The sequence below is a fragment of the Anabas testudineus genome, chromosome 8, assembly GCF_900324465.2.
Source record: "Anabas testudineus chromosome 8, fAnaTes1.2, whole genome shotgun sequence".
Classification (NCBI taxonomy): Eukaryota; Metazoa; Chordata; class Actinopteri; order Anabantiformes; family Anabantidae; genus Anabas; species Anabas testudineus.
Window position 1 is genome coordinate 17,205,858 of NC_046617.1, and position 27,251 is coordinate 17,233,108.

Here is a 27,251-nt window from a genome sequence, read left to right on the forward strand (position 1 = left end):
GAGAAACTAGTAATGTGTCATGTCACCTGTGCTCCCTCTGTTCTCCTGCCGGCTGTCTGCTCTGTGTCGAGGAGCTGAGCTCTGCCCTCAGTCACGCTGACACAGAGAAGAGAGGTTGCAGACTGTATTTTTAGATCAGCTAATCTCGCTCACTGCAAATAAAACGCATCCACGTGAGTCCCAAATAATTTAGTAAATTCACACAAAGTAATTTACAGGTGCGTGTATGTGTAAAATGCTCCCAGTGTAGCTGCTGCTGTGTCTGCAGACACTTTGTATTAATCGGCCAGCATGAGCAGAGACATCTACCGATGTGGAATAATTAAAAATGCCAAAGATCAGCCCAATGTTGGCTAATTAATCAGGCTGGTTCATCAGACTGGTTAGATTCATGAATGGTGAGGTACGGAGCCTGGTGTGCATTTTGTGAATTTTGACAGGACAACAAACCTTGTGAATGGTGAAGTTTTATTCTAGTCACTCTACAGAGAGAGAGATAGAAAGAGAGAGAGATAGAGAAACAGTGCCACTGTACAGAAGAGCTCCTGTGAAATTCACACAAAAAATATTGTTTTTACTCTTTATCATTTATAATTCTCCATGATGATGTACTCCAGTATGAATTTACAAGCGATGTATACAGGTGTCATTTCTAAGTATATTCAAAATAGTTCCTTAAAAGTCTTTGAGGAAGTATTAGTTTAAAAAAAAAAAGCTCTATTCTTACAGCAAACCATAAATAAAGAGGTCTTGTATCTTTGGAGGGATAGCAGACTCAAAGAGGGTTGCCTTTTTTTTTCTTTTATCTTCTTTACAGTTGAAGTCCTGACTATACATGAAGGGGGAAAGAGAGAAGCAGAGCTGGTGATTCAGTAATTCTCACCTGCCATTGGAGGAAGAGCAAGGATGTCCCGCCACACCAAGCCAAGTCCTGACCTGCGACCCCCACCCGGCAAAACGTGGTCTGATAATGACCTGTCAGCCAATATGGAAGGTACACTAAGGGGCAGGTTCTCGCCTTCTCCCCCAAAACAGCAGCAGCATCTTCATCATGTTAAACATAGATAATTTTTTTCTCTCAAATATGTATATACTCACACCTGGTTACAACGCATTAGTGATCATAACATCATAACAGAAAGAACAAACAGAAAATTTAAGGAAACAAAAAACATTGAAATTGTTACATCTGGGGTTGCATGCCATCACCTCATTATTTATCATTAAATGTAATTAAAATACATTTTTGCCATTAAAAAGAGCAGGGTTGTCATCACAAGGGTGTGTGTGTGTGTGAGTGTGTGTGCGTGTGTGTATGTTTGAACATAAAATGGCAATAGTTTACATGACAGTTCTGTAAAAGGAAAACAAATAGAACAAATTGTCATAAAAGTTCATAAAACGTGAGGGTGCTGTTTGATACTTTTACATGTGCATATTGTTCCCTCGTCAGCTCACGCAAGCAGCATGTGGAGATAAATATGATAATAATAAATATGCAGATAAGATGCAAAAAAGGACAAATGTTGCTCGTCAGTCAGCATTGGGTAAGCTGAAGCAAGGAGAGGTTCGCTGCAGTATTCCAAGAGTACAAAAGGGCGATATGACTGTGGTTGTTAAATGTAGAGCTTCAATTGAAACACAGTGGCTAATGCATTTCACTGCCTTTAAAACCGTGGAGAGAAAACAGAGATTCCTGTCTCAATATTCCATATAAGTGTGGATTTTGGATGCTTATTTAACATCCTCCATTCTGTTAAGGATGCTCAGTTTGATGAGGTGGAGCTACATGCAGCACACCCCTCACTGAGCAAAACGATCTGAGCACTCTACTGCCATCCCTCCTTTCCATCTTCTCTTCCTCTTCTCTCCTGGGTTGCGTGAGCTTGGGCAGAGAGCTGAACTGGAAGACCTTGGACTGGTAAACATCAAAAGGAGAAAAGTTTGACTCCGCTTTGCAGCTGTAATAAATTGTGTTTTTTGTTTTTTTTTTGTTTGTTTTCTATTATTTTTCTACAAAAAACTCGCATCGCCGCATCATGTTCTGTTGCTACGGTTGAAGCTCCCCCAAAACGCACAGAATCATCCTGAGGTATTTTATTTCATACAATTTGGCTTTGTGAATCCAATTTAACAAGCAAATCAGTTAAAATGGTTACATATTTTTCTTTGAACTGTACAAGTTGACAGTATGCTACAAAATAGTATTATGTGGGCACGCGTGTACAAGGAAGCATGTGCAATTCTGTGTTTCGTAGTGTTATCAAAAATAAAAGTCAAAAAAAAAATTATAGCATAAATAACCAGATGTTCTTAAGACGTGAAGCTTACCCAAGTTCTGCCATGCACACACACTATTTACTTCACTCTAAGATGGAGCCTTGATGATCACATTGCAGTGGAGCCCTCTTGGTCCCATCTCGTCCCACCCTCTCCAATTCACATCTCCACCCAAAATTCCCCATGTACTTGAACCAAAAATGAATCTGAAGTAGTTCTCAGATTCTCAAGAGCCCTAGTTAATTGTAGATCACCAGTAATTGATGATCAATAATTTCAACACAATCCCCATTTAGACCGTAATGGTTAATGTAAAGCACAACCAAAGTTACATTTACAAAAACCCTAAAATAAAATGACATGGTAAAAAAACAACTTTGCCGATGTGTCATGTTGAACAAGGAAGGGAAGAAGGAAGGACTCATCAGTGGTTTTCATAGTTAATACCCTGTTTCTCAGTGGCAGATCAAAAAACAAAAACATAGGTGTGCACTCCCTTCTCAGTTCAGACAAGGTGGTGGTCAACATATTTGTCATTTCATCCTTTTCTCCCTTGTTATCTCCTTTGCTCTCTTCCCTTCCACATTTCTCTTGGTCTTTTGCAGCAGGAGCCACAGCATGACACTATTTTACTAAGCACAGAGGTCAAGGATGAAGGTTTTGATTATACAAATATCCATCCACCATATCTAGAGAGACAGTCCATTTTCAAAAACTGTAAAGTATGTGCCTGAGTGTATTTTATCTTCTCTGACACAGAAAGAAAAATTAAGACATGCAAAATTATATATTACTCTTGGTGTTTTCAGAAGGGTATGCATTTCTCAAAAGCAAATGTGGGAGAGAGGTGTTAAAACTAAACTGGCTATTGTGCTACCAAATAAGCAAACACTAAAATTCTACATAGGGGATCCAGATGCCAGAATCCCTAATAAATCCTATAGTTTCATAGAATAAAAAAGCAATATTTTGCAAATATTTTTAAATGTGCAGTGCCACAAATGAAATGCCCATCAATTGCCTCAAGTTTCCCTGCTTGTCTGTTCTTTTCTATCAGTCATTTTGTCAGCCTGTAAACATTATTCATTGATAGCACCTACATTATTCTCAACGTCTCATGTCTCTTACCATTGGTTTAACAAATAAACCAAATTCTGACCGAGCATACCTAACTGCCAAAAACAACTGGATGAACTCAGAACTGTGCCATTTAACCAATCATCTCCTTTCTCTCCGTCTCTTCTTGCACTGCCAGGTGTCTCAGTGGCCATATTTGTCAGAATAACGAGCAGCAGACCGTTGGACCAGCTCACTGTGACGCCCGTGCCCTCCTGGGACGCCTCCATGTCTGGCTGTGACATCAAACGTGCCCATCTGGTCTACCTGTCAGGCCTCTTCTCCTCAACTAGTGAGCCCCAAGCTTGACAGTGGAGGTGGAGAGGAAAAAGTGGAGGAGGAGGTAGGGTTGAAAGAGAGGTTACCTCTCCCCCCACCTCCCTATAATTCCCCTCTCATATAATTTATCCCATCCTCCTCACCACATCCTTGCACATTTCAATCACAAATCAACTGGCACTGTCCAGAACAAGTCTCAAAGGAGTCCTCCATTACTGCAACTTGGGCCTTCTCTGTCCCACTAATGGGAATATGCTATTTCCTACCCTTTTTTCAGAACTTTGAGGGTTAATGATTCCCATAACCTTTACATCCAGATACCTTATCGCAAAGTGCCTGCCATGGTGCCAACTCACATGGCAGAGAATGAACAGCAATGGTGATATCTGCAAAGAGAGTACTAATAGTACTATCATACCATTGGATTACAATGTTAAAGAGAAGAAGAAAAATGTAGTGTGGCTATGGCATCCCATAGTGTATAACATAGTTGATAAATTATAGTACAAACCCAGAGAGGAGTAAGGAGGAGAGAACACATCTTTTCTTATAGTAACTAAACATCAGACTCCAGACTGGGGATTTTTTTATAAACCCGTCTATTGCTAAACTGGGCCGAGTTTAGGACGCCACGTGGGGCTGGGTATGCACTAGTCTTATTGGCTGAGTAAGGCATCACATGCTCTTTATTGTACATGTCATTAACTATTCGCCCGTCCCGTGAGCAGTATGAAGTGGTGGATTTAACTGAAGAGCGGAGATTGTTCGCATCATTGCGTGTTTTGATGGGGGCAGCTCCAAGGACTGCAGCAGGTGAGGCCACCGCCAGCTGTTTGTAAATATCAGAGGAGCTACGCCCATGGACCAGTCTGCTGCTGGTGTCATCTCTCAGCGAGTGGCTGAGGAAAGGGTTATCTGAGCCATGGGCTGGGTACAGGGACTTGCTCCTCTTGCTTTCCTCGAGATTGTGGTTAAACTGCATTGACTTGGATCCAGTCCCAAACAGTCTGCCAGAGTAGGGACGCATGCCGAAGAGGTTCGCATAGTGCGAGTCAGATGTGGAGTCCAGGAAGCGATCCTTCTCCTTTAGGCTGACGCTGCGTGCTGGTCGGCCCAGGTCCACATCCTTGGGCTTTTCTAGCATGATGTTGTCAAAGGAGTGCTGTCGACTCAGCCTCAAGCGATTTCGCTTTTGAACATGTGGGCCGTCCGTCTGTGGCCAATACAGACCAAACATTTCGTCTGGTTCCTGCTGCTGCTGTTGGTGGTGCATGGTGGGACTCACCAAGGTGTCTGTGAGAAGCTGGTCCTCACTAATGTCATACAGGTTAGCTGTGTGGAGGCATGCCTCACACCGATTGTAAGGTGAGCGTGTGGCCGAAGCTGCGGCAGAGCCAGAAGTTGTGTACGGCCCTGCTGGTGGGTAGCTAGCAGTCACTTTAGACAAGCAGGAACGGCAGTGTGTCTGTTTATAGCGATCAATAGATTCATGTGGGGAAAGAGATAGGTTTTTGTCTTTCAGGTTATAATGTTTAGAGTAACTTGGGTCTGGTAGAAGATCTGAGTCGGTATGATGTAAAGGCGAGGAGTTCAGTTGAATGATGGGCTGCTCACACTTCCTATAGTTGTCGCTGTGGTCAGAATAGATCTCGGGGTAATCCAAATCGTCAGCAGCAAGGCCGCGACTCTCGCGGTAGTGAACGGGGTCTGAGTGCAGACTCAGTTCTCGGTCTGAGTCGATAGTGTAGATTTTCTCTCCTCCTCCTCTCCCAGTTTGGTTGGTTCCACTGCTGACCTGCTTAGTCTTTAAGTAGGACAGCTCTACCTCACTGCAGTCCCTTGGGTATTTTGACGTCACCGATCTTTTTTTTAAGTTGTCCTTGGGCTTCAGGTGCTTGTTGTTTTCTGGGTCCTTGTAGGAGGCTGCCCTGCTGGAACAGTCAGAGATGTCAGAGTGGGCTGCGTCCTCAGGAAGGTAACGCTGTGTCTTCATTGACATTCGTGGATCTGGCATCAGCATGTCAGGCATTGGAGGGGGTCCAGGTGGCACCGAACGGAGCGTGTCCACCGACTTCTTCCACAGGGTTCGAGGTGGCTTGGCGTTGGTCTGGACTGAATCAGCACTTACTGCCACCTCAACTGTGTTAGGATTGGCATCATTCAGAGTCAGAGGATGCTGGCCTCCCTGGAAGATGTAATTGTTAAGGTGGTCTTTGTGGCGGTTAGCAAGATAAGACTGCAAGTCACCAGTGTCCCCGTAGATCATATCTTTGGGAGCATAGCTTCGGTTGTCAGCATATATAAAGTTTCCCTTCTCTGCCATCATGTCCATGATCATGGGGCCAGCTGAGTGCATGAATTCACGTTTGGGTGAGTTCATGTGGGAGCCACCCAGGTTAGACATGTTGGTCATCTGTTTGGCTGACTTAATGAGCTTAAGCATTTTGTCCTGAGGGCTGAAGTCTAGATCTGTCTTTTTCTTCATGTCAATGTGGACTCCATGGATGCAACTCCAGATTCCCTGCATGAACAAAAATGAAATGGAGGAGAGCACAGAAAGACAAATAACAAATGAAAAAGTATAACAGGAGAAAATTTGAGGAAGAGGTAAAATAAAACGAGCAAGGGAAAATAGAACATGGGGGATTGACAAAGAGATGGAGAGAGATAAACAGAATGATTACTTTACCACTGTAGTCAAACATATTTGTATTCTGTATGTTTAACTGAAATTAATTAAATTGGCAGTGAAATAATAATACACTGAATCAACGCAGCATTTCATCATCATTATTCCAACCTTGGAACCAAACTGAATTAGGCTATCACTCTCTCTGACATATTCTTGTTCAGTTCATAAGAAAAAATTGTGCCCCTCAGTAAAGACAGCAATCAGTTTTATTTATTTTGTTAATCTTGTATGATAAGGGTGGTATGGTAAAAAAACAACCAGTGTCCATTTGTAACTCTAAGGACAACCACCATATGTTTACTAAAGGGGGGGAAAATATGGAGCCAGAGCAGTGACTTTAGAGCTGAACTGCTTACCTCAACACTGCATTTAATTTACTATTGGACTCCATTGGCTTTGCTCAAAGTGTAAATAAACCCACTCACAGTTTTAATTAACATTTGAATTTACTGTACTGAGTTTTACTTAACCTAAGAATTTTCTTTACTACAGTAGATGTTTATCTGAACGTTATTGACAAAATTAAGGAACTGATTCCATCTTTTATTTCAGGTGTACCAACACAGACGAGGGCAGTCAACTTAACTTTATTCCAGCATAAATCAACTATCTTTCTCACTCTAGCCTCACTCCAAACAATACTCAATACTATTGCCCCTCTGAAAAAGAAGGTAGTTAATCAGAGGAAGCTAGCTCCATTGTACAGTTCATCAATCCATAGCTTAAAGCAGAGATCACAGAAGCTGGTGTTTCTCTAATTTAGAATAATCTTGCCTAGCCAAGAAAGACAGTTATTAGGGTTAACAGTATGCTGGTTTAAATCATATCTATCAGATTCCAGTATGCGTGTTAATGATGAGTCTTCCATGCACACAAAAGTTAGTTATGGAGTTCCACAGGGTACCGAGGTTGGGCCAATTCCTTTCACTCAATTTATCAAACTTGCCTCAATGTAATACGGTTAGGAATCTGAGTTCTTCGACCAGGATATCTCCTTTACATCATATACAATAAATCTCTAACAGCCTTCTTCCTCCTGAGGAATATTAGTAAATTTAGGAGCACTCAATTAGTAAATTGAAGAGCATCTCAAAGTGATGCTGAAAAACTAGTCCAAGTATTTGTTACTTCCAGACTGGACTATTGTAATTTACTATTAAAACAATGTCCCAGTAACGCCTTAGGTCCCCAGTTAATCCAAAATACTGCAGAGTTCTGACTGGAATTCGCAAGAGATCATAGTTCTCCTATGTTAGCTTCTCTCCATTGGCTCCCTGTAAAATCCAGAACTGAGTTTAAAATTCTTCTCCTCACATATAAATCACTTAATAATCAGGCTCCATCTTATCTTAAAGACCTCATAGTTCCCAGCAGAACCCTCTGTTCTCAGAGTGCAGGTTTACTTGTGGTTCCTAGAGTTTTCAAATGTAGAGAGGCAGAGCCTTTAGCTATCAAGCTCCTCTCCTTTGAAACCAGCTCCCAGTTCAGGAAGCATAAACCGTCTCTACATTTAAGACTAGACTTAAAACTTACCTTTTTATAAAGCTTATAGTTAGAGATGGATCAGGTGACTCTGGACCATCTCTTAGTTAGGGTTAGGGTTAATTGCCTTGAGATGACTTCTGTTGTGATTTAGTGCATTACAAATAGAATTTAATTGAATATAGTCATGATGTAGTGTAGCTCCTCACTGTGTTTGCAGTAGTTTTAAAAATGAATCGTGTTAACAATACATTTACCTAAATCTATATATAGAGTATATTGCAGAGGAACATTAGATATAAATTGTGTGGTATTTGATTTTATTAACACATTAACCTCCTACAGTCTGTGACACTCCTAATTCAGAATAGTTGATCTTATATGAACATTTTCAGTAGGACACTCTAAAACTGATGTTGATGTTTTTACAAGAACGGAGTCTCACTCTCAAAGAGTTTTTAGAATTACAACTTGATATCAACTTGATATTAAGCCATTAAGAATGACGTTTGCTCTAAATAACTCTGGAGAATGCCTTTGAAATGTGTTTTCAGGATCCTCACTAGCTTCTCAAAGTTATTCTCTCTTCCCCACCCCTTCAGTTAAGTTTGCAAAAAGAGACACAGTTTAAAATAGTGCAGAGACACTGCAGTGGGTTTAGGGATGAATGTCTGTCTTCTGTTCTTACACATAACAAGGGAGAATGCTGACCTTTTAACAGAATGAGGGAGAGAATAGATTGATTTAACGTAGGTTGCCATGATTTCACCCAAAAACATGCTGCAATTAGTATCTATTTTTGTTGCTATTCAGGGCTGCCTCGTGATTCCCCCCTCCCATTGCCATCCCCATCCTTCCCTCTCATCTTGCTTTATGCAGCTCTCTCTCCTTTCCCCTTGTTTAACTGAGTTTCTTACTTCAGCAGTAGGTCTCTTTCAGTACACGCCTGTTCATGCCTGCTCTGCTCCTTTATCCTAATAGAAAACTTGACAGGACTTCCTAACCCTAATAACATTAGCTCACCATACAGTTGCAGTGCTTACTGTACTTTATAGCCCTGAACACAACCACTGTTAATCCATTCAGGCCACCTCAGGACCAGGTACTTGCACTGCAACATACTCAGGCACACCAGTTGACTGTTAGGACCAAATTCAACACTGCTGTTCCAACAAGTGCTTGTACTCATTAAAAATGTAATTCTATGTAAACCTGTAGTTTGTTCTCTCAAATCACAAACAGAGGCTAACAAATGCTTGCTGAACATTCTTGCAGATTCAAACTAGGACCTGCTATACACAAGTCAGCCCTTACCCGACTGATGGAGAAAAGAAGACCTGGCCTGCCAGAGCAGACCCCCGTGAAACAGTATCTAAGCCTCCAATAGAAGAGGTGCTCGGAGACGAAGGTGATGAGGGAGAGTCCCATCGCAGTGGCCAGCATGTAGAAGACCCCAGCCATGTTGTCCACATCCAGCTGACTTGACATCACCTCATTCTTCTCATTGTGGCAAATTCCTGTGAGCCACTGTGCCTCTAGTTCCTCCATTTCACCTGAAAAACAAAACAGAGAGAGGCGAAAATCATTTATTGAATGGATCTTTGGGGTTTGAAGAACTCTAGCATAATCAGGAGTTTATACCCAGATCCTGCATTACATGAGCAAACATTTATAGTCCTCCTGTGACAATCTGTACTTAGTATTACTTTAAAAGCAGATGTAATGAGAGCTTTAAAGATGTTTAATCTCTGCTTTTGGGCATATGTGGTTAGAAATATGTCACCTTATAGGATCAATGCTAATGCTTTTCTTTAATTGGTTTTGCAGGGAATGTTGTTATAAAGTAAATTTGTTTGGTCATCAGCCAATGTCTTCAAGTCCTCTCTTTGTTGCCTGATAGGGCAAAGAGATTGTTTTTTTTTTTCCAGGTTTAATGATAGAACGGTAGAAAGCAACAAAGACCTTATCTTTTCTCATTCCTCACTCTGCTGTTCTCCGCTTTCTGCCCCCACCCTCTCTGGCTTCCTCTGTGACATTTGGCGTGTGGTTAATCCAATCTATGTCATTCAGGGCTAGATAACTAAGGCTGCTAGTGGGAAAAGATAAATATCATGGTGGTGTTCGTCTAGATGTCTTGGGGCTGCAGATTTACTAAACCCTTTAAGACAATTGAGCAGAATTCGTCTCCTCCGAAATTTGCAAATATACAAATAGATGGAGCCAATGTAAATCTTTTCATAAATATCATGCTTTATCTTTTATGCCTTGCTTAAAATTTGATGTAGCTGTAGGTAGGAGAAAGGAACTACTGCGTGCACGGTTGCTCCGACTCCAGTGGGAAGTATTGCTGAAATTCAAATGTTCTTTTCAACAGTCAGACGACCCAAACAGGTCTGGTGACCAGTCAGTTGGAACACAGGAACACAAGTCTCTACAAGTCTCAGCCGCACTTTCAGAACTTTTAAAATGTTTTAGTTTGAAGCATCTATGGTTGATTTAAAAAACTATTATTTTGAGTATAGTAACAAAACTGCAATCTGCACTATGAAATGGCTCCGTCCCAAAAACGATTGAACATACTTGTAACCTAATGGATACAAACTTGCTGTCAAAACTATTGCATTTGTACTATTGCTCAAAATAGAAAATTTTTAAAAAAGCACAATTTAACATTTCTATACCACTGCTAAACAAGCACTGGGAAGACAACAGGATATCACAGCAAAGTGCTCTCATTATATGCGAGTTCGCTTTAGCCTTCAAGACGAGATGTGACCTATAGCTGGCTCAACTGTGTCTGTACCCAGCCCACATGTTTCCAGACAGCCTGTTTTGTCTCTCTCTGTGTCTGTTTGTCCTTCACCTTCCACCAACAGATCTTCTCTTCGTCTTTCTGTCCGTGAAAAGCCATATGCTCCCCACCCACATTATGTCTATCCGATCAAGCAGGATCTGCCAAGACACCGAGTCACTGTCATCTATCAAGGAACTGCACTCCTCTCACTCCCCATCTCTCTCTACCTGACACTCTTTCATTGTCTTCCTCTCATCCTGTGCTCCCTACCTTGTCTTCTCTTTGACCTCTCTCTAGTCTTCACATGCTCACACACTCTCTGTATTTCTATCTCTCTCATCACTCTCTGCCTCAACCTGTTTCCTCTTTCTCTACCTTTGTCACACACTGTTGTTTTATTTCCTTTTCCTTAGCTAGGCATGAAATATAGAGTGTGGCCTGCATGCTGCCCTGATAAGATTTGGTTGGAGAAGATTATTTTGACACCAATGTTCATTTAATCAACTTCAGTGCACTTAATGTGAGTGGCTGTGAACACTTGCATTAGCAAAATGCTTTCGATGTAAAATGTAAATGAATCTGTCACTAAAAGCTCTGGCTAACTCTTTTTTGTCTGTTTTGCAGTAGGAAAATTGTTTATGTAAGAACTTCTGAGGCTACTTTAATAAAGAAATGTGGTGATTCAGATAGAGTAATGCATACACACACAAACATGCACACAGATCTGGTGTTGCAAAGAAGAATATATTAGAATAACTTACACACTGTGCCCTCTGTTTAGAGCAGCCTTTTGTGTCCAGAATAACATCAAAGGACTATTTATACTTCACTGCTTTCCCTTTGTGCTGTCAGCAGACAAGACAGCAGAGATGTGCATGTGTGTGAGAATGTGTATGTGTGCACGAATTACAGTGTTGGCAAAGAGCAGTGTAACCTTTTGCCTTCGCAGATAGTGTCATGCACTTTGAATTTGTATATGAGAATGATGTACGAGTGCGTTTCTCACCATCTCCGATAATAGCCAGGATAGCCAAATCCACCTGTCGTTTCCAGTAGGAACCTTTCTGGAGAGCAATGCCGTAACCAGTCGTAGCAAAGATGTACCTGAAAGTAAGCCAGTCCAAACACACACGTACACAGAAAACACATATTTTAACCTTTAAACAAACATTTTAACCTTTATTTCTTCAGATAGCTCACTGTGATTAAAACTTCTTTAAGAAGAACCTGCTTGCATAATGAAGCACGTAAATGTGATGACCTAAAAATGTAGGTCAAAGATATTCGCTCAGGTCACAAAAACAATTCAACAATTCATTAATGGGTTAGAAAAGCAGTCCTGGGGCTGTTCTGTTCACTTTAATATTTAATAAAATAACTGTTGTGTCTAGTTCAAATCCAAATTTAGTGCTTGTATGAAGAACTGTATTATTTAAAACACTGAACTTTCAACTTCAGCTCAGATTTAATTGAACTTACAGTAGCGTATGTGGTGGCACCAGGGAATGTAAAGTAAATGGAGGACAAATAGTGACATTTAATAATCAGCTGTACTTTGTTATAAACAAAACAAAATAAGCACATTAATTAGCTGTATGAGATGAGTGCCACATTGTCTGTAGTACATCAAGGGAAAATACGACATTTTGGGAAGCACACTTCTTTGCTTTCTTGCTGAGAGTTAAAAGATAAAAAGATCAATGCAGCCAGTAAGCTTTCTTTTAGCATAAAGACTTGAAATGAGTGTAAACATCTAGACTGGCTCTCTCCTGAGATAACAAAATCCTTACAAGCACCTCTAAAGTGCAGTCATTAACACTTCTGATGACCTCATTTGTCTGACTGTACTAAAACTAAGGTGTAGAAAAACGGATCTTAGAGCAGAGGCAGAGGTGACTTAGTGGTTCAGACCAGAACTGAGAAGCAGCTCTTTCTGACCTAGAACTAATCCAGACCTGTAATTGTTCAAGAAGTTGAATAATGATAGTAATTGAAAAAATCGCTGCTGTTTTTTTTAATCTGTACAGAGATATGTGGCATTAAAATTCTCAATGAACTCACAGCAAGAAAGGGCAGTAAGCACAAATACTGAATGTTGAATTACTTTTTGTCATTGTAGCAAAACTAAGATAAACAAGCTGCCAAGTCCATGTGGCCTAAATTTACATGCCTCTGTGCAGGACGACATATGGATTTAAACAACGTTTTTTTTAAGTTGAAGTTTTAGTTACCCGCTGCCAATGGTGACCAGCTTACATCCCTCATCTCTGCCAGCCATGTAGTTCAACACTGCAGCATCATAGATGAAGGCATCCAGTTTACTGCACATGAGGAGAAAAACAAGAAAAAGATAGAAGGGATGAAGTCAAAGCAGGAGAGCAGAGAGATTTCAGTGTGTTTTTTTTCCACTCAAGAAAGTGAGTCAGAAGTGCACAGGTGGAGACAGAAAGCAGAAGAGGAGCTTATTTTTCCAAATGTGTTGTTTGTGGATCAGTTCTAAAGTGTTAAATCATCTTCAATAGAGCTGCAATCCAAGTGTAACCATACACACAGAGGACGCAGTGGGGAGTGGCAGCGGTTCAATACAGCACGCTTCACTGATGATAGGACCTTGGAGGCACACGGACAACAAACAAACTTTAGACAGACACAAACATTTACACGGTTTCTCACTGCCTCTAACTCTCTCTCACACACTCACAAATAAGCAGGTTGCAAAGTGGAAAGTAAAAGATCCTAGATCAGACTGACATTTTCAATGTAATTGATGCCGTCACTAGCTACTGCTCTCTCACTCTCTGTCCACACACATACACACAGAGAGCGCTACTAATAGTGCAGTGACTGGATGGCATTTACTGAATGTCAGATCCAGCCCTCTAACGGAGGCTCACAGCCGATAGTTTAGCTATGTAATTAGCTTAACCCATCACTGGCTCCATCCACATGCAGACTTTGTGTCCAAACATGGGAAACCAGGCATGTGTGTGAGTAAGTGTGCATATACTTCAGTATGTGTGTGATTGTGCAGATGTGGCTGTGCACTGGTGCATGTCTGTGAGCATGGATTTGTGCATGGATATTTGTAGATGGTAGCCAGACATATTGTAGCTCTAATGGCTTGGAAAAGGATTCAGCCATCAGTGATCTGCCACACCTTTATTTGAGTGAGTAGGAGGTAGCAGCGCAGATTTTCTTGCCTCAATCCATATACACCTTTGAATGTCATCTTTATCTTAGTAAAATTACCATTTGGCACAACTCTAAATCTTGTTTTACATCACCACAGAGCAACACATACAATACATAACCTGTCAGTTAAACTATTCACGGAAAGGAAATCAAGAAAATTACACACATAACAAATATGAGGATATAATTCATTTTTATACAGTTGTGTCTTCCGACACACAAACTTTGTACAGTTGTAAATCTAGATAAATATTAATTGCCATAATTTCAAACTCCAAATAATCCAAAACAGACTATTTGATTTTGAGATTTCAGTCCGAGGTAAAACTTGCGAGGCTGTGTCAAACAACACTTTGCAAACATGCATGTATCACAACAGTAATACAACAGTAATAACCTCCCTGCTCTATTTCCACTTTTGAATCTGGTACATAGCACAATATACTGAACACATACTAGTTTTTCCTCATACTTATTGTGCCGTTGGATAACTTTAAAGCTAGCTTCTTTTGTCAGACAATCCTTTGCTTCAGTATCCCTGCTGTGACAACTCAGTGGTCTCACTGAAATGTTTGAAGATGCTCTGTTCCTGTACCTTTGGGCACTGCAGATTGTTGGCATTATGCTACACTTTTGCAATAGATAGATAGTAATGCAACAGTTTAATGCCATTAAAAATAGAAACTTTACCACTGCTGTACCAAAGTGCAGTCAAATGAATTCTACTCCCCTGTGCATAGTTTTAGTTCTTGTGGCTGTAACAGATTTTAGGTGTAAAGCTTGTCAGCATTATGTGTGATCACAGTTAATCCAGCTATTGAGTCTCAAACTGCTCATCTGCTAATACCACAGAACAGAATTATCAATGAGGGTATTAGTGACTGTGCATACCTGCAGCTGACTGTGTGTGCAGAGATATACATGAGTATGCATGTTTTTCTTTATGTGAATGTGGTATTAGATACCTGAGATATTTGTGTGAGCATGTTTACACGTATTGTATGCTAATGCAGAAGTGAAGACCAGAGCTGCTGAGAGTATTATAGATGCTGGAGTGGTTTAAGCCTTCTTTAAGTGTTTTTTCACCAGTTTATTTATGGTGAATGAAACAGAATGAGCTTAAAGACACAACTGCATAAAAATGAATTATATCCTCATATTTGTTATGTGTGTAATTTTCTTTATTTCCTTTCCGTTTCATATGAGAACTCCGATTGGTTAATGGCTATGGGGTGGGATTCAATCAGAAATAACTTCTTGTCATATTGTCTATTCACTTTTTGTACCTTACGGCAAGTTGTTTTCACCTTTTTTTTCCAGTTCACTTCCAATTCGCCTCACTCCATATTGTCTCTTTCCTCTCATATTTAAAAGTCCCCCTCCTATGTCTCTCTCTCCTTTCCTCTTTTATTTTCCTTATGCTTTCCTTTTCCACTGCCCTCTCATTGCCATTTTCTTCCTCTCTAGTGTCTTAGCCTTTTTTCCGTGTCCTCTACCCTTCCTCCAGTTTGTCTAATCTGACATTTTGCATTTGCACTCCTAATCCACCCTCTTCCTTTTTGTCATGCCATGTGATGAGAGTTATTCCTCTATTCTATCTGCCTAACCTTTTCAGCATCCTTACCAATGTTTCTCTGTCCATGCAACCCTGTCCTTGCTGAGAGACCAGTACTAAAAATAGGTGCTCCCAGTGAGAAAGCCCATTCATTCCCAGTCTCAGAGGAGCTGACCCAAACACACACATTCAAACATGGATACTCACATACTGAAATACTGTGCACGCAACTACACACGTTTGTTATTGTATTATGGATCAGTAAAGTAGTTTATGTTATTACCCTGTTTTGAGGCTCACAAGTGCATCCTGGACTCCAGTTTGATGGTATTTGACCATGTACTGGTGCATGGCAGGATAGTTCTTCCTGATGTTCCTCTCTGTGGATCCATTAGGAACCGTCCCAAAGCGAAACGGTGGTGAGTAGGCATATGGGTTCTGAAACTGTGGCGCAATTAAGGAGAACAATACATAGAACATCAGGAGAGAGAAAAGGAACAGAAATAAACTGGAAGAGACAAAGTATTCAAAGGATCAAAGGATATATAACTGAATAAACTCATCCATTAGAGTAAAATACACTGATACACGCATTCCTGCAAAGTCTGCATTTTAGGTCATAGCAGCAACTATTACAGAGTAGGAAAATATGTACGTGTTCTTTTTCTATATAGTCCATAGTGTCTATTCCACTGTTTCACAGTTTTTATTTATTCACTCTATCAGCTTTACTGTATCTGTTGGGAACCATTTACAGTACAACATCAAAAACCAATTCTGCATAGCAGAGAGACTGGTTTCTCCTACTTTTCTTCCTTCCTATAACAGATCCTCTTCTGCTTTTTAAAATTCTCCTATCGTCCGCGTCTCTCAGGTATAATCTACTCAGTGTACAGGTCAAGGGTTTTGCAGTAGTGCGCTTGTTACTGAGGTAACAACCTACCCTCGTGCACAGAGGTAACAATTTGCCCTCGGACACAAATGAACTGTATCAGTTAGTGAGCAATTACAAGCTCCACTCTAACCACATAGTGTTTCTGGATATGTGCGTAAATTGGTTTTGTAAAGTATATTTCAATAATTTCCATATATCTACACGTCAGTTAGGCTTTGTGTTGAATACACGGTTTCCCCTGGTCCTTAAAATGTCTAAAATTCAATAGATCTGAATTTTAGTCTTAATTATGTACAAAATTATTTTACTCAAAGTACATTTACTATGGTTAAATTGTAAAGTAAGCTGCAGAAACCCTGGAATAGTGACTACTAATATACCAATGGATTTTTTTTTATGTACACTAAACTGTGTAGATCATAAATGTAGTACATTTAGAGATATTTTACTGTATGAGTACTGTATCTGCCTGCACACGTGCATCTATTGTGTAATCAGGTCAGGGTGAGGGTGTGTTGATAAGTCAAACTCTACTGTCCATGTGCATGTGATAAGTGGTGATGTCACACAATGTGTGTGTCAGCATCACAGGCAGCAGCCCTCCGGAGAAGAGCAGATACCAGTCAAATGTAGATTAAAAGTGAAGGGCTTTTCAGGACCTAAGAGCTGCTGCCAATGTGCTAATAAAAGCTTGATCCAGGGATGATGAGAAAACGAAAGAGGCAGGAGAAGGTTTGTGCTTCAGACAGGTAGAGATAAGAGTGCTCACTGCCCTGCACCATGACCATGACCGACAGTAAAGTACGCACACAACATTACAACGGTGATACGATAAATTCCTGAATGTTGTTACCAAGAAATCACGTGTAGCGAGGCTTCCAAATATATATATACAGTACATATATTTGGAATAAACAAATGTAAATATATCAGTCTGCGAAATCTTTCACAAACCTTTGTGTTTGTCAGGCGACTCCCTGTGGGATTCCAGTGCTGTAGGTTCAAGCGTTGCCTCGTTGTGTATTTACTTAAGCTCATCTGCCGTCTTTTCCTTTGCTCATATTCTGTTCTGTGCCTCTTTTGTTGCTACTCTTCCTCGTCATTCTTTTCCCATTCTGTCTGCTTATTATGAATGTCTGCTGTAACATAAGCACAGGACTCCCTTTTCTGTGTGTGTAACTGTTTCTTTGCGTGTTCTATGTATATGTGTTGGGTTCTCCTACAGTATCCATCTCTGTCACATGCCATATTTTTCTTCAGATCTACCGTATCTTTCTTTAAAGAAGGAATTGCCAGTGTCTTTACATGTTTTATTTATTTATTTCTTGCAGACTTTTTCCATCTCAGTAGTCCATCTTTGTGTCTCCAAACTTTGAAGCCTTCTCTGACTTTGTAAGGGGGTTTAAGACTTTAAAATTTAATGTAAGAGATTTAAAGTTCTTGTAAAGATGTAACTGTACCGAAGCTACGTAGATGGTTAAACCGCAGACAATAAAAAGTGATAGTAATTGATTCTCCTTTGAGCTTATGATTAATATATTAATGGTTATTTTCATATCAGTAATGAAACCTGTCTTAGCTGAATCACCAGCAACATTGACAAAAGAATCCTGAGCAAATTAATCAAACTCACTTTGCTTGTGAGTATGTACAATATATGCATGGAGAAAATGCACAATAGACAAAAGCATTAGCTGAATGTAACAGATGAAGAAGCATCCAATCCAATTAGAGGTTTCGAAAAATGGGATTAAAGCCACAATGTGGAACCACTACAAAATGACAATGCTTAAGTCACAGAAGCATTTTGTTTATGTGACCCACTCAGATTATATTATTATTAGAATATTAATAAACAATTAGATGATTGGCCTTTACGTGATAATAAAAACAGATAATGGCCATGTTGCTGTCTGTTTGCTAACATGCAAGTCTGTTAGTTTGTTTTGCAGCCTCTTAGCCCACTTAATGGTCCGGAACCACTTAAAGGAGTTTACAGAGAAAAAGTCACAGACAGGGTTGTCAGTGGAGAATTTTCTTAATCCGTTTGCTTGTAACAGTTGACTTGATGCCCAGCCTCGCTCAGCACATCTGTCTGAATGGCCATTTACCCCTTTTGTCTGGTTCCACTTTCCTGACCCTCTCTGTCTTTCCATATCTCTCTTACTTTCTCCCTCCCCGTGCCATTCCGTTCTCCCTACCTCAGCCGTCAGCCTGGCCCATATCTGTCTGCCTGTTGTCTTGTACCATCTTGTGTGTCTTTGTCTCTCGCTATTCCTCTGTCGCCCTCCTGCCAGTTGCTGTACCCCTTCTCCTATCCCTCCCTCCCTCTCTCCTTCTGTATGTTGTCAAAACCCTCTACATCATTCTCAGATGCTTTCTCCTTGGTACATCTCAACATCTGCCTCTGTCTCTTCAGGAACACTACCCTTCCTTTATCAGCTGTTTCAGTGCATGTTATCACAGTTACACATAAAAAAGTGCATTTTTAACAATTTGTAATCACAACGAATTACAACAGTGCAGCAACTATTCACTAAATAAGTGGTGAATGGACGAGGCTAAGACACACTTTAAAATAGGTCTAGTTTTATACTTCTCAACAAGTAACAACCCACATCTCCCATTTATTCTCCATTACCTTGTTGTCAGAAAGTCCGGTGACTTGGTCAACAAACTCCTCCTGGATCATGAAGGCGGCCAGGTTGGCAGTGTAGGAAGCCAGGAAGATGACAGCAAAGAAGGCCCACACAGACACGATGAACTTACTGGTGGTTCCTTTTGGGTTTTGCACTGGCACAGAGTTGTTAAAGACCAGACCCCACAGCAGCCACACAGCCTTGCCCATGGTAAAGGAAGGGCCATGTGGATCTGACAGAAATAATAGGAGAGAGAATGACAGATGGTTTAAAAATAAATCTAGAAATGACAACTTTGAAATCCTCCTGCCAAAAAGGTAAATATACTGGACATAGACCACTTTCTGTGTCTTAATGTTGATGCTCACCTTTTCCTTGTGCCAGGTTTCTGTTAAAGCCAAGAGGACTGATGTACTCGAACATAAAGACAGCCATTGCAGTCACCAGTAGGAGCATCACAAACATCATCACCCACACTGATGCACTGAATGGCTCTGACAGAAAGAAATAAGAAGACAGAGATTCAGTAATAACATACGTTATCGCACGTCTTTATATCACATCACTTTCTTTTTCATGGTCGCTTCTCTGAACTGTGTTAACTGAAGGGATAAATCAATCGTATAGATAAACACAGGGGCACACGGATTGAGGAAAGAACTGCATGGATAACAAGCTGACTCCTGCGTGTTCACAGTATCCCCTACACCCCCACCCACACCCCTCCCAATGATCTTGTACATACACAGGCACACCTCCTATTTGACAGTATGAGGAGGCGTACAGTATAGGAAGTCCTAGTGTCAGCACTCCTGTCCTCCCTCTAAGCTCACAGCACTACTGCAGAGATTAAATGGGAGAGCACTGCTGGCACAGAGTTGCACACTGTGTGTGTGTGCGTGCGTGCACGCTGGCAAGCAGCCATTATGGGTTTTCCTGCTAAATCCTTATAATTGCCACTTTCACAGCAGTAACTGCGTGCTGCATACATGTCAGTGTGTGTACCTATGTGTGTGTGTGTGTGTGTGTGTGTTTCATCGTGCCTGTATGCGCTGGCCTATACATGTGTTTCTTTTTTTACTTGCTGAATATTTGTGCATGTGTGTGCCTTTGTATGCATTTTTTCCCATACATGTGAGAGCAGCAGCTCAAATGATGATGCTGAAGTGTCGTGCATCAAATGAACGTGACTGAGCAGCCATAGCAGGGATATTCATGGTCAGTCAGGTTAAAATCCTGTGGTTAAATCCCTCTCAGGTAAGTGAGAGTTATTGTAGCAGGAAGCAGCAGTGGAGCTAAATCCCTGTGATGAAAGAGCAAGTATTGACACTTGCGGAACAGAACTGAATTGTGCTGTCATCTCTGCATCAGGAACACACACACACACACACACCCAAAACAAATACCATTCTACACTCACACAATCAGAAAAAGCAAACAAGACAGAGCTTCCTCTCATTTTAGTCAGTGACAGTTACCAAGAAAGGCTGATGGGGAGACGGTTCCATTGCTACGAGAGACCATGACGCTGATCCCAGTTTCCACGAACGGGACGGAGAAATCGATGACCTCAGAACGCTCCTCATTGATCGTCAGAGATCCGACGGCCATGACGGCTTTCTTATAGACCACCTTTAAGGGGCAGAGGAGAGGAGAGGAATATTAGCAACAATCACCATGAAGCTGCACTTAATGTTAGTTCAAACTCAAGTTCTGTCTGTAGTTACTTAACTGATTGAACAGTGAGACAAACATGCAGTGAAAAAGTGACCTTACAATAACTACTCATGCTTCTTCTGTACAGAGAAGTTACTACTAAGTCCAAGTCTCTGCAAATGAGCACTATCCTTCATGAGCACAAATAAATCATACCTGCCAAATTCTGACTGCACATCAATAACATCTTCAGCCTCAATCTGAATATTAAATAATGTAAAGAGTGTAAAAGCAGAATACTGCTAAATAAGACGAATGTTACTGTAGATGAAATTCAGCTCCGTGAAAAAAGTGTGCTATAAAAATATAGAGTGCTATAAAGTTTACAGTCTTACAGTTAACTCTGGGACTTTGCCTTCAATTTGAAGCTGGTAATTAAAGATATGCAAAAGAGTTTTCTGCAGGAGTAGCTAAGATTTGTTTACTTTCTGAGCATCTACAGTTGGTGCCAAAGCCTCAAAGCTGAAGGTTTTTTCCCCCATACTTTAAAAGTTCTGTACAGTCAACACTAAAAGGTTGTTTTGCAACATAAAGAATAGGAATATTGTGTAATGCAGCCATTAACGATTCCCCCACAGCCTATACTTGTATTATTAATTCACAAATGTACTGCAAACGTAAAGTGAAGACTGACCTACAGACAAACAACCACAATCATTATACATCTGTCTTTTATGATCAACTCATCAAGCAGTAGGTAAGTGAATGGACCACTCACCTCTCCCACCATCCCATTCCAGACATTATTGATCTTCTTGCCATGCTTGCCATTGGTCACCAGGTACAGGTCATAGGTGAACTTGACATACTTGGCAATCTTTTTCAAAATATCAATGCAAAAGCCTTTGCAGCACTTCTTGATGTACGTCCCACCAGCCTCTGTTGTGTTACTACAGAAACACAAAGAAAACACAAACACCATTAGTTTGAACAGAAGCTTCTTTGACCTGTGATGACACAAAATGAGGGAAATGGTAGGAAATAGACATTTACTGAAAATGTACCTGCTGTGCTCAAAAGCAGAATAATGCATAAAGAAAGGCTGATCAACTTTTCTATCCACCTTTATGAACCTTGTACTGTATGGATTCATGTCAATCTTTCTTTTTGCTTTAAAAACACACTCTCTTTGCATCCTACTTTAAACTTCTATGAATACTCAAATGAACAAACATCACCCTGGGACTTTTTCACCTTCAGGTTCAGGTTGTTCTATTTAGGAATGACATCAGAAGACTTGAAAAATATGCCCCTATCTCTCCTTTTACCTCTCCGTCTCTCTAGAGAAGGGGGTTTATGACGGCACTGCATCTGCAAGCCTTGTACCATCTGCGTGTATGAATTCGAGAGCAGGAGAGTTCAAACAGTGTTCACACACACACACACATAAGAGTGAACATCAACTTTCAGCCACCTGGGATGTTCATTTAACTTTTAGATATGTGCTAATTAGGAGGATATAACCTCGTCCTTTAGTTTAACAACAACCCCGACACAAACTTAATGGAAAGTGAGGGGGGGAAGAACCCACACATCCATGACTCTGCAGCCTTTGGACCTCAAACTCTGTCACTTTGGAGGCATTTTGTGTGTTGTTTTGCTCTAGGTGCAAACTCCTGTGTTGCCCTCACTTGTCGCCATTGACCTGTCAAACGAATGTCACCCCAAGTTGACTTCTTTGCTGTCTTCAAACTGGAAAGAAGTTTCCTTTTTATGTTCTAATAGTTTTTGCACAAGACAGAAAGGGTTCATCTGAAAAAGCCAGGCACTGGCTGATCTGTCAGCATTTGTGAATTACTATTTTCTGAAATGTTGCACAATAACCCATGGTGTTTTTCTACCGATCTAACCAGAGATTATCTATAGCAGCTGTTAGAGCTAATTTAAAATCAAATAAATATGCTCATTTGCATCTAAATGCTCCAGCAATCCTTGCATATGTCAATAAAATCAGTAAAATGTATTACCAGAGAAGCAATGTAGGTTTTGTTTCCTCATCAATCTTAAAATAATAACTTCTGAAACAACTGACACCCTCTTTGCAATGTGTCAATTTGTCTAAATCTTCCACCCCAACATCTTTAAGTTGGCCCATGGCTTACAATTTAGCGCACACAATGGTGAAAAGGACAACTTTACAATGAATAATGAACCTGCTATTACCGCCTTTTGGGACTTAAAGTGAAATTTATTCCTTCTTCATGTTTTACTTCAGTCTGAGCTGAACGTGATTTGGATACTGATTTATTTAGGTCTGTATTAGTTCTTGTCTGTCCATTTCTTTATTCCAGTGCACTTTCGTAGCATTTCATCTTTACTGCCTGGCACGGAAAATGAGCAACTGACTGTTCTGGCAAGAAATCACTCAGAGACGATTTAGAGTGTAAAAAATGTGAAATACTTAAAAATAATTGTACTTAAGTAAAAGTAAAATTACCATTTTAAAGTGTGTGCAAAGATAAAGAAAATGCTACTTTCTGTGCATAATACTGGAACAATTTGTCATTTGTGACTAAAATGAGTATAATAATTCACAGACTGTCCACAAAGAACATTATTATCATTTGTAAGAAACGCTGGTCAAGTCCACAGTACACAGACTCAGGGAATAAGGAAAGAAGTGTGGCTGCTTTAGGCTTAGTATAGGTTATTATATTAATTTGATATAACGTTAAAATTCGAACGTAGCTGTAGTCATGTTACTGTAAGGTAACTACACGATAAAGTGCTACAGGGAGGGAGGAGGAATCGTGCTGGGAATGGGATCTGTGATAATAATAATAGAAACAAGGACAACTAAGTCAACTTTCTGGCAGGTTCAGCTGGTGGGGGTAGTGACAGAGCAAGCATATAGGCCAGAACAGTAATAGCTGCATTCATGAACACAGTGTACTCATTTAGGCAGGCCATACAGTAGTACAGTCCAGGCACCGGGAGCATGTGATGTTATGGGGCTGTTTGTGAAGTTGCCAGGCCAACTTGATATAGAAACGCTACAGGGCCTGATGGGTCTCCAGAGAGGGCAGTGTGGGTACATGTGCAATTGTGTGTGTTAGTGTGAGTATGGCTTGTTTTTAGGCCCAGCCTGGATGAGTGAATTTGTAGTTCTGCATGCATGGATAGTCCTCTAACCCCCTAATTCAACCCCTCCGCCACACTCCTCTCTCTGCCTCTCTCCTTCCCTCCATCTATCCCTCTTTCTCCAAATGGACACTACGGATGCTTGAATGGGAATTGCACTGCAGGAGGGAGGAACACACCCAAATGTACTGGGCTGTGAGTGAGTGGACATGTGGCAGCAGAGAGTGTATATGCTGTGTGTGTGTGTGTGTGTGTGTGTTTGTGTTCCTCCTTGGAGATGCTTTATCCTCCGCCCTACTTCACAGTCATTCTGGATGAATGTTGACCCCTTCTCTGGGACCCTATTACTGCTTAATCAACTCTGTTTGTTTGTGCATGTGTGCCCATGAGTATTAATTATTGACGTGTACACGCATGTACTGATAAGAGTGACACAGAGTAGTGTAGAGTCTGCAGAGTGCCCATTCCAGTACTACTTTAACTGTGTTCCAGTACAATAAACTGAAATAATACTAAAGTAGTGCAAACCCATTAGATGTTGCAAACACTTTAGGAACATACTACAACAAAATGCTAGCAGAAGTGGTGCATTAGAAATAAAAATGGTAAGGAAGCAATTAAAGTGCTGAGTTCAGCAGTTGCTTCCATTTTCAGGGGGAGGAAAGACGCTGCTGCATAGACACACTGCGCCTCTTTCCATGCTCATGAGAGGAAAGAGAGAGCGCGAGCAGAGCCAGGAAGGAAAATGGAAAATTAATGATGTCATTTTCATCATCCTACGATTATGAAATACACTGATATAAAATGGAACCTCATTTTTTGCAGTGCTTAGGCCACTTTTCAAACACAGAATTACCTGTCACTCTGTTAATTAGCACAGCACAACACAGAAACTCCAGTCAGTCAGTGTCACTAAACAACCTTAACAGCACGTTTGCATCTGTATGTGTGATTTGTGTCATTTTTTTTAGGTCATACTGCTTTAAATATTTTTGCACTCATACTTGTTTAGCATTATAAATGGTTAGTTGACTGCATTTAGCTAAGGTTAATGTAGCATTATGCTGAGGGGAGTGAGGAAATACACTGCATCATGAAAAATAGTGTTTGTTGTTACTTTAAAGTGATACAATATTTATGTTACGTTGGTGTTAGGGTAGCTAATAGCTAGATAGCTAGCTAATTAGCTAATTACCCAGCAAGTTCCTAGATAGCTAGGGAATGAGCTAATTATCTAATTAGCTAGTAGCTAGATAGTTAATTAACTAATTATCTAGATAGACAGATAGATGACTTACTCTTTGATATGCTTTCTGCAGGGCACAGAGTTCCTCATGCAGGTACCAGTGAGTCTCTCTACGTCCTCCACTATAACGAAAGGTTTCTCCTCCAAAGTGACAATAGACAGGTGGTTGTCATCCAGCTCGGCATCACCGAAGGAGTTAAAGCGCGGCCACACGGGGTACTTCAGTGTCAGGCTGCCATTGTCCAGCTTCCCCATCTGGAAGGTAAAAACAGAGCATAAAGAAGATGAGATGACTTATCTATTAGTTTAAGACATAGTCAGTTGTCTTCACAACAAATAATTACAAACAGGAACTATTTCAACTATAAGAATTAAGAAACTGAGATGATTACAAATGTAGAAAAGTTTTACATATGTGGCGTGATGGCGTTGTTACTGTAAAGTCAAACTGTTTTCAGAGCTGCAGAGTCCTCTATGGATATTTCATACCCACCCACACCGGTCTGAATGCACGTGTATGTGTGCATATAGCTTTTATGCATGTTTGTGTCAGATAGAAAGAGACAGGCAGCAGCAGCCAACACGGCGTAGCTCAACTCTTAATTATTAATGATACAGGAACCAGAAAATAGCTAAATCTCACTCACTATTTCCCATTTCAGAAGTTGTTCTCTTGTCTGTCTCTTCTACAGCGGAGTGCAGAATAGATTGGCTGACTTTACAGTCAACGTATATGGTACAGTACACTGTACACATGCTGAGCAACACATATTCAAAGGCATAAATGCCCTTGAATACACACACAGTACTATCATTTAACCACGTTAACCCCTTTTCACCATGGAATCAGAGTAGGACAGCGGGTGTCACATGCACACAGATATATGTTCACTTAGCGTTCATACCTGGATAAGTTATTATCAGACGAGCAGAAAGGATGAAGTGAAATTTGCATTTTAATTGTTTTGCTTTGAGTGGTTTTCTGTCTTCTGACAGGGATTAGAGTCTTCTCTCCGCTCGCTGTCAACAGCTCACTCTGCTGTCAGCTACATCTCTCGTGTGTGTGTGTGTGTGTGTGTGTGTAGGTGTTTGTGTTGGGACGGGGTAGGGGGATAGTACACTGAGGTAAGATGTGTGTGGTATGTGGTGTGTCGCTTTCACTCTCCAGGGAGTGGCTGCACTTATCCATCTGTCTCACGCCAGCTCTGTTGCATTTCACATTAGGCGAGTGTGGTGCATACATGTGCACACACATCTATCTGTGCATTGGTGAAGTGAAGTGTGCATAATACTACAGTTTAGGCAGAACAAAAACAAAAAGAAGGATAAATAATCTCTTTGGTTTCAGTACATGTGGCACCTTTAACTGTTCATATGCACAACAGACACCCACACAAGTTGGAGGAGGAGAGGAAGTAGAAACCTGACAACACACACTTCAGATCAGCCTGACACATTCAGTCATGACTAGAAGCGTTTGAGGAGTGGCCTTGATTTAGTTGGATGAGTCAATAAACTGAGGAGAGATAAATGTTCTACTCAGAAAATTGTTTAAAAAAAGAGAGGAATAAGAGGCGGAGAGGAAGAAGGAGCTGACTTCAGCAGCTCAGCTGATTTCCTGTCCTCCCGCTCTCCTCTTCCCTCTTCCTCTTCATCTCTCCTCTCTAATTAAAGAAAGAGGGGTTATAAATTAATGCCCAGAGAGGAGTGAGGATCCTCTTTATCGACCAACCAGGCAGCAGACTGCTGAATCTCCCCGTATGAAAAAGCAGATATCATACTCACACAATACATAGCAAGAAGTGTGTAGGTGAGTGCGCGTGTAATGTGACAGCAAGGCCAGTGGGAGGTTAGGATGATAAGGCCCACGGGATTTATAACAAACCATAGCGGCAATCCTATCACATCATCATCCTGTGATGGATTTAGAGCCACTTGGTGATGAGAAGGTAGCCTGCCCCAGAAGAATAGCGTTTCTCTGCAACTTCTCTTTTTATAATTCAAAATAAAATCACTTGTTTTGTTTAATCTATTCCTTTTTTGACACCTTAAACCCCCCTGTTCCCGCTTCTTTATTTTGCTAAGCCTTGCCCTTTGCACATAACATGCCTTGCTCTCTCCTTTATCTACAGTATTACACTCTCTCAAACTCCTTTTCTGTCACAATGTGCTTGACCCCACCACACACACACATAATCGGACACACTCTCGCACAAGTGCTACCATCAGCCAGAACACGGCTGAACAAGTCAGACAGGATGATAAAAAAATAAAGAAAAACATG

The 27,251-nt window shown here is 40.8% G+C and overlaps 1 protein-coding gene across 1 annotated transcript in view; it reads right to left on the reverse strand.

Annotated features, from left to right (window-relative positions):
* Positions 1-3,818: 3,818 nt before the first annotated feature.
* Positions 3,819-27,251, reverse strand: part of grin2aa (glutamate receptor, ionotropic, N-methyl D-aspartate 2A, a) — a 101,531-nt gene continuing 78,098 nt past the window's right edge. Inside the window, exons 6-16 of the mRNA XM_026355852.1 lie at positions 25,020-25,222; positions 21,359-21,530; positions 20,403-20,556; positions 19,293-19,418; positions 18,927-19,156; positions 15,674-15,834; positions 12,875-12,964; positions 11,650-11,747; positions 9,164-9,402; positions 5,464-6,196; positions 3,819-5,433 (exon numbers count right to left, since the gene is read on the reverse strand). Of these exons, the coding sequence (XP_026211637.1) occupies positions 4,232-5,433; positions 5,464-6,196; positions 9,164-9,402; positions 11,650-11,747; positions 12,875-12,964; positions 15,674-15,834; positions 18,927-19,156; positions 19,293-19,418; positions 20,403-20,556; positions 21,359-21,530; positions 25,020-25,222 (3,408 nt within the window). The 3' untranslated portion in view covers positions 3,819-4,231. The remainder of the gene's footprint in view (positions 5,434-5,463; positions 6,197-9,163; positions 9,403-11,649; positions 11,748-12,874; positions 12,965-15,673; positions 15,835-18,926; positions 19,157-19,292; positions 19,419-20,402; positions 20,557-21,358; positions 21,531-25,019; positions 25,223-27,251) is intronic.